At 49.3% G+C, this 12,073-nt stretch overlaps 1 protein-coding gene across 1 annotated transcript in view; it reads left to right on the forward strand.

The window, feature by feature from the left end:
• The window catches only part of caln1 (calneuron 1), a 482,787-nt gene that overhangs the window by 452,416 nt on the left and 18,298 nt on the right, over positions 1 to 12,073 (forward strand). The window contains exon 5 of the mRNA XM_038814049.1: positions 11,073 to 11,226. Coding sequence (XP_038669977.1) covers positions 11,073 to 11,226 — 154 coding nt within the window. The remainder of the gene's footprint in view (positions 1 to 11,072; positions 11,227 to 12,073) is intronic.

A 12,073-nucleotide genomic window follows, 5' to 3' on the forward strand; every position in this document is an offset into this window, starting at 1 on the left:
AAAGCTTACATCCTGGTGCACTCATCTGTTCCCAGAACTTTCGAGGTGCTCCCTCGACGGGGTGGGGGCTTTTGGTCGACAAGGGTTATCCGCTGAGCTCTTGGCTAATGGCATCTGTCTGGAGCCACAGACTGACGTGGAGAACAGCTATAAAGACACTCATACAGCAGTCAGGAGTGTCATTGATAGGTGCATCAGCATCCTCAAGATGTGCTTACGATGCATGGACCGCTCTGGTGGAGCGCTGAATATAGCCGCAGGAGGGTCTCGAACATCCTGCTGGTCTGCTGCATCCTGCACAACATCGCACAGCAGAGGTGGGTATGCTGGAGGAGGAGGAAGAACATGAGGCCTAATATGACGAGAAGGATGGCCAGGAAGAACCGGGCATGGAGCCTTGGCTGCCACGGCAGGCTGCCCAAAGTGTGCTCCAGAGCCGCCGCACATGAGACGACCTCACCAATGCCCGATTTGCCACCGGCAGCTCTGCCACCCTGTCCCATCACTCCATACTCTCCCCACCCTCTTCCAAGTGGTGCCCCCTTCCCCACTGCGCTCACATCCTCTGTTGTCCCTCCTCCCTTCAATTCACCACCCCTGTCCCTCGTCCCATCACTCCTTCCCACCATCCCAGTTCCCCCTTCCCCATCCGAGGCTCCTACCATCATCACTACAGGATGCTGGCCCTGGGCAGGCAGTAGCAGTGTGTCTTGTTCACGGGACGGAGAATGATGATGACTTGCTGTGCGATGAGCTCCGGTGCTCCTCAAAATCTGACAAAGTTTGACGTCTACCCTTCGGATCACGTTTCACTGTCGTCCCAGATGATCCCTGCATGGGTGCTAGCCATTCCATTTCACGGGCCTGTATATTCTTTGGCGGTGTGGCAGAGGTCTGTAGAGGTGATGAGCGGAGATGGCTCACTCTGGGTAAGCGGCCTACAAGGTGGCCTCACATTGCTGGCCCCATTCCGTACCGCCTTTGAGGTTGACCCAGGTGGAACATTCAGTTGCCCTGGAGGCCCTTCCCCCTGTCATCCTCCAACCTCACCTCCATACCTCACACCACCAACCTCCCACAGCCCCCACCCTGCACACCCTTTACACCCAACCAAGTCCATCCTGCACACCCTTCAGACAGAGGATCGAGCTAGATTGGAATGATGTTGAAAAGAGGTTTAATCGTGACTATATACAATTGTTGTGCCCTGATCACTACCTTTAACCTATGTGCTGCACCCGTGCTAACTTAACTGGTGTTTAATTTCCTTATTTTACATTGCTTACCACTCCTTCTAGATATGCCCCAAGACAGCACATCAGATGTGGAGATGCCTGCTGCGTATTTCGCCCTTTGACCTGAGATGCCTTTGACGATCCTACTCTGGAGGGCCTGGACCTGGATGGGCCCAGCTGACTTTAGGGTGTCACAGGTGACAAGATGCCACCCTGTTCTACCTACAGCCCGTCAGATTACAGGTGGGGGGAATTTAGACGCGCAGAGGTGTTCCAGCACCTCTCCTGCAAGAGGCACTGACACAGGGCCCATCACTTCCTCCTCTCTCGGGGTACTTGATGACTCCGGGCTACTCCATGGGATGGAGGTGAGTCCAGAGTGAGCTCCGGTAGGTCCACCATCACCTGGCGCTGCCAGTCCTGGAGGTCCACTCTCATCTCAATTAGGATCCTGATGCCCTCAACCATGGACCACAGAGACTGGGCCACATCCCTCAGTGAGTGAGTCAGTTCCTCGCTGCCGCGGTCATGTCCCTCTGTGACTGGCCAAGTCAGTCATTGCCCAGCCAATGCTCACCACACTCTCAGTCATGACCCTTTGTGACTGGGCCAAGCTCTGGAGCACCAAAGCAAGTCCATGTAGGTGCGGCTCATGGCTGCCTGTTACTGGGCTCCCCTGAGCCACAGACATCGACCGCACAGTGTTCCCCAAGCCGTGGTCATCTTGACCCATGGCTGTGACTTTTTGACCCAAGGCTTCCACCGCGGATGCCAACCGTTCAGTGATGGCCTGGGTACCATACATTGTCATCACCGTCTCTTGCACCTGAAGGCAGTTAGACTCCTCCAACTACACCTGCAGGCGCTGGAAAGGTGCTGAAACCCTCTCCTTGTGATTCCTGGCTCTGCGTCTGCACTGATGAGATCATGCTTCCAGAAGCAGGATACCTGTCCAGACTGCAGCTGTTTCCTGGAATGGGGCAGCCCTCCCACTGTCCACTCCCTCAGTATCCCTACCTCCACTTGATGTGCTGCAGCATGTTTGACGTGTGAGCCAGAAGGTGCAAGAGTCTCTTCATTAAAATGCCCCACTGAGGTGATGGTCTATGCGATGGTAGAGGGCGCAGATGAATGCAATGCCGAGAAGTCGGTGTCATCTCCGGAGTATGCTGGGGTTGTGGCTGGGGCGGGGTACCCCAGACAGGCCGGCATGGTCTGATGATGATCCGTAGGACAAAAGACAAGACACATGGTGAGATTTTGAGAAGAAGTGGTGAGGGGAAAGAGGTGACTCACTTGCTATAGGGGCATCATTTTGCATTAGGGGCTCACTCGGTTTGGCATGCCTACCTCCCCCTCGGAGATAGCCCTCTCCTGAATCACCTTGGATGATTTCCTCACCCTCTGCTCAGCGGAGGTCAGAGACCTGGGCCGGGATTCTCCCCTACCCGGCGGAGTGGGGGGTCCCGGCGTAGCGGAGTGGCGCCAACCACTCCGGCGTCGGGCCTCCCCAAAGATGCGGAATTCTCCGCACCTTTGGGGGATAGGCCCGCGCTGGAGTGGTTGGCGCCACGCCGACTGGCGCCACAACCGGCGCCAACGGCCTTTGACACCCGCCGGCCAGCGTCGGGGCTGGCCGAAAGGCCTTCGCCGGTTCGCGCATGCGCCGGTGCGTCAGCTACCGCTGACGTCACCACCGGCGCATGCGCGGTAGGGGTGGTTCTCTTCCGCCTCCGCCATGGTGGAGACCGTGGCGGAAGAAAAAAAGAGTGCCTCCACAGCACTGGCCCGCCCGCCAATCAGTGGGCCCTGATCGCGGGCCTGGCCACCGTGGGGGCACCCCTCGGGGTCCGATCGCCCTGTGCCCCTCCAGGACCCCGGGGGCCCACTCACGCCACCAATCCCGCCGCCACCAGAGGTGGTTAAAACCACGGCGGCGGGAGAGGCCTCTCAGCAGCGGGACTTTGGCCCGCGGCGGGACTTTGGCCCATCGCGGGCCGGAGAAACGCCGCAGGGGGCTCGGCGATCGGTGCAGAGGGCACGCCGATCGGCGCGGCACTATTCGCACCCCTGCCAATTCCTGGGTGGCGGAGAATTCCGGCCACGGCGGCGGCGGGATTTTCACCGGCCCTGGCCGATTCTCCAACCCTGCAGGGGTCGGAGAATTTCGTCCCTGAGGTCCAGGATGCCTGGGTGAGCTCCCAAATGACCAGAGACTCTATGAACATTTACAGGACGCCACTTCCAGCCTTCTCCCACTCCCTTCTATTATGGGCCATCTTTTCCTAGGGGATACATAAAGTAAAAGGTGAGGTGCATGGAGGTGAGTTACACTGAGTTGCATGGAGGTGAGTTACACCGAGGGGGTTATGCAAGGCACCTGGCCAATGATGACGATACAAGTGTTGGTGTTTGGTGCAGGGTGGGATGTGAGGGAGATGCATGAAGGTGGGTTTTGATTGGCCTCTATGGGAGTGGGGGTATGATGTGAGGAGTGAGGAACCACAGTGATGCCAGGGGAACAGAGTTGGTGACTCACCTGAGCTGCCCGAAGGAGGTTGTTTATCTTCTTGCGGCACTGGGTGCCAGTCCACCTGGTGAGGCTCACAATACTGACCGCCTTGGCCACCTCCACCCAGGACTGGTTGACAACTGCGGGTGGGAGCCTCTTGCCCACCCTAGGGAAGAGGGTGCCTCCCCCCCTCCTCCACCACATCCAAAATTCTATCGCGCTCCACATCCATGACATGTGGTGCGGCTCGTCTCTGAGCCATCTTCTTGGCTGGAATGAGAATGTGTGGGGAGTGGAGTACTTATAAGCAGCTCCAGCTTGTCAAGCTGTCCTGCGCCAATTCCAGCCCCAGTGAATATGATGCTGGCAGAAATGAAAATTGCTCTAGATTTATATAGGTAGAGTGCTGGCCCATTTGCTTGTCCAGATTTGCTCTAGAAATAGCGCCCCCAACGAGATATCGAACCACATGCAATCCAGTCCCGGCATCAACACTATGGGCGGGATTCTCTGTCCAGCCAGACATGTTTTCTGGCTCGGCGTGCCTCCGCAGGCAGAGGGATCCACCGTTTATGCCTCAGTCCATGCTGTGGCAACTATGCATCATCAGTCAGTAGTACTCCAATAGGGTAAAACCTCCTGAATGCCTGTGCCTGAGAGACCTCGCCAAGGCACTGTTTAGCACTGGTCTGCACAAACATGGACCAGGCATTACAGAACCTGGGGGGGTCTCCCAGGCCATTGGACCCCCATGTGGTCGGGCTCTGGGCAGGGTTGTATCCTGGCACTCCTCCTGCCACCCCTGCACCCTGGCAGTGTCAGGGTGCCCACCAGATGGCACTGTCAGGCTGACCGGAGCACTGCCAGGGTGCCAAGCTGGCAGCGCCATGGTACCTGGTGCCAGGTTGTCCGTGCCAGGGATCGTGCCCAGGGGTGCCCCACCCATAAGAGGTGGGGTGAGGGGGGGCTCGAAGACCCCCTAAGAGGTAAGTTTTGGGATTTGGAGGCTGCAGTAGGGTGGCTGGGGGAGGGGAACGAAAGATCGGGGTCGCATTTAAAAATGGCGCCTCAATCTCTTCTGTAGTGCAGGAAGTGAGGTAAGTGCAGTTGCAGAGGGGCGTTCCTCGCCGAGGCCCCCCAAAAAACAAATCCTGTTTGATTGCGGGGTCATTCTCAATGCTGCAGGCTCCAAGAAACACCCCGCTATTTTTGCCCTAAACGGGGCTTTTTTTGTTTGTTAAAGCACGCCCCATTTCTCTTCTTCACCATGGTTTTCTGAGTTGTTTTTAGTTTGATAAATCGTGCTGACCAATGCTATATTTTTAATGTTTAACAGCAACTAGCTGATTTTGCGAACATGCAAATATCATTTTCCTGATGCCCTCTATCCGCGATTAAACCTCCTGTGTAATCCTAATGTGACCAACATATTGAGCATTAAGACATAATATTGATCACACCAGTTGCAAAGTGTGTACACTGCTCTCTGAACAATTCTTCACCTTGGAATATTCTGCTTTCTACATATAATCTATGAAGTTAGATATTGTATTTATAATGTTTTCATCAAGGTTATTAATAAATAAAGGTTATAGGACCATTTCCAAGGGACTAAACTGCTCACAACTTCTAATTAGTAACATCAATGTCTACCTTCTGTTTCCTATTGTATAGCCAGCTAATTATCCAATTTACAATCTACGATCCTGAAAGCTTGCACTGTAGTCATACGACTCCTGTGAAAGGCCTTGTCAAGGGCGTTCTGAAAATCAAGATATCAACCATCTTACTCATCCATAAATCCGTTGTTTCATTGAAGCATTCCAATATATTTATTAGATACAACCTGTCTTACCTGTGTTGCCTGGAATTTATTAATCGTCATTCCCATTGAGTGCTGTTGAGTTTCTCTTATTAATGGACTCCTATATGTTTCGCACCACAAGTGTTAAACAAAATTCTCATACATTTTCTCTTTTTAGGATATTTAGTTCTCAATCTTCTTTTTAGCCCTGTTATCTAACACTATTCCAGTCAAAGCATGTGGAAATCTTTCACTTGCCACCTGGCCTTTAATAATATGGCTAAAAAAAATCTTTGATGTACTTGAGAACAGTCCAGGTGAGCATTTTATTGCTGATGAAAGTGGTGTCATGCATTTTGCATTTATGTCTTCACGCCTCAGATTGATAATTCAGTGCATGGGAGATCACAGGCATGTCTCCATCTTCTGTTAGTTCACGGCACATTATCTTGCTTGTGCCACTACTGCTTGAAGCTAACTCATTTGAAAAAGGTGATTCATATTTGGGTTGAAATAACCAATCCTGTTTTCCCTGTTTGCTTTTGATTCTTCGTGAACGTCTGCGGTGGGTAAGTTTGAAAGCAGTTTCGGAATCTGGAGAAGGATGAGGGCGTAGTTTCCTCCATTCAGTATTGTTTGTGAACAGGACATTGCAAATGCAAATACTCATGCTGGCTTTTCAACGAATAGAATCATAGAATCTCTACAGTGCAGAAGGAGGACATTCAGCCCATCGAGTCTGCACTGATGCTCTGAAAGAGCACCCTACCCAGGCCCACTCCCCCACCCTATCCCCGTAACCCCATGACTCCATCTAACCCGCACATCTTTGGAGACTGAAGGGAAATTTAGCATGGCATATCCACCTAACCTGCACATCTTTCGACTGTGGGGGGAAACTGGAACACCCGGAGGAAACCCACGCAGATACGGGGAGATCGTGCAAACTCCACACAGTCACCCAAGGCCAGAATCAAACCAAGGTCCCTGGCGCTGTGAGGCAGCAGTGTTAACCACTGTGCCACCGTGCACAGTGCACCGTATAAATGGGTGAAAAGAAAGAGATTGAACTTGAACATTTTCATGAGCAATGATTTATTTTGGAAGTGTAGTCACTGCGTTATATAAAATGCAATAGGCACCCTTTTCACTCTGCAAAGCCTCACAAAAAGCAAGCGAGGTGAAAGAAAGATAATTTGCATTCACACAGTGCTTTTCATGACCTTAGGATATCTCAAAGTGCTTTACAGGTAATGAATTAATTTTGAAGTGTTGTTACAATTACAGCGTAAGATACCCAGTAGTCGATTTGTGCAAGCACGTCAAGGGCAACTCCACTAGTACCGTTCCCTTGTCTTTCCCCATAGCCCTGCAAATGTTTTCTCTTCTGATAATTGCTCAATTCTCTTTTGAAAGCCGTGATTGAATCTGCCTCCACCACATTCTCAAGAAGCGCATTGCAGATCCTAAGCATCTGCTGTGTAAAAGGTTTCTCCTCAAATCATCCTTGGTTCTTTTGCCATTGACCTTATATTGGTGTCCTCTGGTTCCCAACCTTTCCACCAATGAGAACAGTTTCTCCCTCTCTACTCTGAACAGGCCCTGCATGATTCTGAACACCTCAAATCAAATCTCCTCTCAATCTTCTCTTCTTGAAGAACCGCCCAAGCTTCTATCCATGTCACTGAAGGCCCTGAAATCATTCTCATGAATCTTTACCCCCTCTAATGCCTTCACATCCTTCCTGAAGTCAAGTGCCGAGATTTGGAAATAAGACTAGAGTTAAGGGAAAAACAGGGCTTCATAAAAGGCTCACTGTCGTTTCCTTGCTTTTGTACTCCATACCTCTATTTATAAAGCCCATGATCCCATATGCCTTTCTCAACCTGCCCTGCTACCTTAAACAATTGGTGCACATAGACTCCATGGTCCCTCTGCTCTTGCACTCCTTTTAGGATCATATCTTTTATTTCATTTTGTCTCCCCTCATTCCTCCTACAACTTCACACTACTGTGCATTACACTTCATCTGCCATGTGTCTGCTGGGTCTACAACCTGTCTGTGTCCTTTTGAGGTGTATCACTATCCTCTTCACAATTCACAACATCTCCACGTTTTGCATGACCTGCAAATTCTGTCCTACGCCCCAAGTTGATCAATAATATATATCAAGAAAATTAGTGATCCTAGAACTGAGCGCTGGAGAACCCAAATGTATACTCCAGTCCGAAAGTCAACCGTCAGCAAACTTCATATCCATGCTGCAATTGCTCCTTTTCTTTCATAGATTTAAATTCTGCTGACAATCCTGTTACGTGGCACTTTGTCAAACACATTTGCGGAAATCTATGTACACCACATCAACTGCATTGCCCTCATCAACCCTCTCATAAATCTCAAACAAATTTGTTAAACACAATTTATTTTTAATAAATTTGTGATGGCTCTCCTTAATTAATTCACATTTGCCCAGGTGGGCCGTTGTTTGGGGTGGTGGGAGGATGGGATCGTTGTTATTGTTACGGGGATTGATTTTGTATTTGTTACCGTTTACTGTCTGTGGGTGGGGTGTAAAACTTGAAGGAAAATGTGAAAATGGAGAATAAAACATTTTAAAAAGAAATTCACATTTGCCCAAGTCACTATTAATGTTGTCGAAAATTAGTATTTTCAGAAGCTTTCACATCATTAGGGTTAAACTGACTGGTTTGCAGTTCCTGACTTTCCCCTTACATCCTTTTCTGAACAAGGGTACAAAATCTACAATTTGCCAGCCCTCTGGCCCCACCCTTGTATCTAAGAAGGTTTGGAAGATTATAGCCAGTCCATCTGTAATTTCTACCCTTACTTCCCTCAGTGTCCTGAGATGCATCTCATTGATTCTGGTGACTTTGCAACTTTCAGTGCAGCCAATGTGTCTAATATCATCACTTTCTCAATTTATTTTAGTGCATGAAATGTCTCAGCCAACTCTTCTTTCAATATGATTCTGGCAGCATAGTTTTCCTTGATCCAAACAGATGTACAGTGCACATTCAGTACCTCATTCATGTCCCTTGCCTCAATGCATAAATCCCCCTTTTGATATCTAATTGGCCCCATTCTTCCTTTTTCTATTTATAAGCCTATGGAAGACTTTTCGATTCCCTTTGACGTTAGTTACCAACCTCTTCTCATGCTCTCTCTTTGCTTCTCCAATTAGCTTTTTAACTTCTCCTCTGACCTTTCAATATTCAGTAAAGTTCTCACTTGTGTTATTAACCGGGTTGTGATAATGATAATTTGATCTTGTCGCTGTTGTTTGTGGTAGAATTGTTTGTCGGGACAGCATGAGAACGCTCTGCTCTTTTACACATCATACAAAGGGATCATTTATGTCTCTCTGAACAGGTGGCATCTGAATTTAGTAACATGTTTGAAAGCAAACATCTCCCACAATGAAGCTCTCCCTCAGTACTGCACTTCAGTGTCAACCTAGATGATGTGTTTTTGATTATACAAATCCTCTGACTTAGAGTTGAGAAGGTGACTGGTTGATTAATTGGCGCTTAAAATGGAGGAAGAGATGCTGTTGGAAACATGTACTGCCCTAAAGCAAAGCAAACCAGAGAAGATATCATCAATGAGCTTGAAGAAAGCATGATGTTTAAAAAGAGTAAGAGAGTATGAACTTTAGGGGCCAAGCCCTCACATTGAGAGGCTAGGCCCGCGCCGGAGTGGTTGGCGCTCCGCCGGCTGGCGTGAACGGCCTTTGGCGCCACACCAGCTGGGGCCGAAAGGACTTCGCCAGCCGGCATAAGCCCGCGCATGCGCCGGAGCATCAGCAGCTGCTGACGTCATCTCGGCGCATGCGCAGGGGAGGGAGTCTCTTCCGACTCCGCCATGGTGAAGCCCATGGCGAAGACGGAAGAAAAAGAGTGCCCCCACGGCACAGGCCCGCCCGCCGATATGTGGGCCCCGATCACGGGCTAGGCCACCGTGGGGGCACCCCCCGGGGTCAGATCGCCCCACGCCCCACCCCCCCCCCCCCCCCCAGGACCCCGGCACCCACCCACGCCGCCAATCCCGCCGGTAAGGTAGGTGGTTTTATCCCTGCCGGTGACAGTGGCGGGAGTTCGGCCCATCACGAACCGGAGAATTACCGGGGGGGGGGGGGGGCCGACCAGCGCGGCGTGATTCCCGTCCGCGACGAATCTCCGGTGGCGGAGAATTCGGGACACGGCGGGGGCGGGATTGGCACCAGCCCCGGGCAATTCTCCGACCCGGCGGGGGGGTCGGAGAATACCGCCCCTTATATTCTTGCGGTTCTTTCATCCTTTATATTTGTGTTTGGCTAAATGTACAAGAACATGTTACACAATATAAGATGGACTCGTGCAGCAATAACATTGTATTTATATAACTCCTTTAATGTAATAAAACAAAACAAAGTTGAACACCAAGCTGTATTAAGTGGTACTAGGAATGATGATCAAAAGCAAGGTCAAAGAGGTAGGTTTTGAAGAAGCATCTGAATGGAGGACAACGAGTTGGAGAAGCAGAGATGCTTAAGGAGGAAATTTCAGTGCCCTGGACTGAGACAGCTGAAGGCACGTCTGCCAGTGGTGAAGTGAAATTGGGGGATGTGCAAGAGGCCAGCAGTGGAAAAGCCAAGAGATCTCGGAGGATTATAGTGCTGGAGGAGATTACAGACAGATAAAGGAGCAAAGCCATGGGAGTGAAAAGCCATAAGATTTGAAAATATGGATGAGCATTTTAATACTGATTTGTTGCCTGAACTGCTGCCAATGTAGGTCAGCAAGCATAGGGGCGATGGGCGAATGGGACTTGGGTGAGAGTTAGTATACGGGCAGCAAAGTTTTGAATGAGTTCAGGTTTATTGAGGGTAGACGATGGGGAATCCACTTGGAGAGCACTGGAACACTATAGAGATAACAAAGACATGTTGGAGGGTTTAGCAACAGGTGAGCTGAGACATAGCAAGAGTCCTTCACTATTAGGGAAGGTGGAAGTAGGCAGTCTTGTTGGTGGTGCAGATATGTGGCCTGAAGCTCATCTCCGAATTAAATATAGCACCAAAACTATGGGCAGAAAATTGCCAGAGAAATGGATGAAGTCGGTGACAAAGCTTGTGGTGAGGACAATGGTTTCGATCCTTTCAACATTTGGTTGGAGGAAATGGCAATGATGGTGGATGCCTGTTTAGTTTTCTTTTTAAATCGCTAGTCCTACTTTTAATGAGCAATTCACAAACGTGAGCTGTGTGCCTCAGCTCCACATCCTGTTTGCCATTCACAAAGCATCCAATAGCAGTGTTTCAGCAGAAACCAGTGACCCAAATCACCAAGCTGTGGAAGGAATCCATATGACTGCGAAATTGACCTTGTTGAGAGAGACTAATTAAGCCTATTGTTCAGATATAAATCCTAATCTTTGATATACCAAGCTCGCTCTCTCCTATTAAAATGACTAACGATTTTATCATTCTGGACACAGCTTGACTCATATTTTTCCCATCAGTTTGATATGCAGAGGATTACACTGGAAGAACTGAAGCACATATTATTTCATGCATTTCGGGACCATTTGACAATGAAGGATATTGAGAACATCATCATAACAGAGGAGGAGAGCCTGAATGAAAGTTCAAGTAACTGTCATACCGAATTTGAAGGTAAGCCGGTCGGTCACACATACTGAACAGAGATTGAGATTATTATTATTTATGAAGTTCACTGCAACACTGTCAGCTGAAGAAGAAAAAGGGAATCAGATTAAGGATGCCACAAATTCTATTTAAACGATTTATTTAACTCGCCATGGTATTTAATTACTGGGCAAAGTCACATTGTTGTTATTTTCTTCAGTGCAGCCAACAGCTGCCCTATTTATTTTATTCCATGCGGCAGCAAAGGCTGTATTTCAGGTTGCTCTCCTCATTTCAACCAGACAAGAACGGTTTATTTTCCTTCCTTTGCTCTGCTCAACATCAATCGTAAACTGGGAAATTACTTTATGGGCATCAGTAGCCCTGTGATACTCTGACCCATTTCTGACTGTTGGGTATAGGTTTGAGATAGCAGAGCTGAACTTGAAATAACAAACAGTAAATGAGAGAAATACTCCGCAGAAGGAAGGGAGAAACAGAGTTCCGTCTCAGTTCAAGAAAGGAAGACAGAAATGTAAGGGTTTTTGAGCAAGTGAACAGGGGGAATGGGGAGGAAGAACAAAAGGGGAGGCCTAGGATAGGATGGAGGGCAGTTTCATGGTACAAAAGACAAAGCGAATGGTAATTCTTTAGGAAAGAAGCAAACATGTTGTCTAGAGTGAGGGTGTAGAGCAGAGTAGTGAATAATTGTGTTCGAAAGCAAAAGCATGAAAGATAAGATTAAGATCGGCACGTGCGCAAATGTGGATAGTGCCAGGGAGGCCCTGGCGACCACACGCGCATGTTCTGGGCATACCCCAGGCTGGCTATCTTTGAGGCAATGGGGGTGAGGATGGTGCCAAGGCGAAAGTGG

The sequence above is a fragment of the Scyliorhinus canicula genome, chromosome 12 (genome assembly GCF_902713615.1).
Source record: "Scyliorhinus canicula chromosome 12, sScyCan1.1, whole genome shotgun sequence".
Lineage (NCBI taxonomy): Eukaryota > Metazoa > Chordata > Chondrichthyes > Carcharhiniformes > Scyliorhinidae > Scyliorhinus > Scyliorhinus canicula.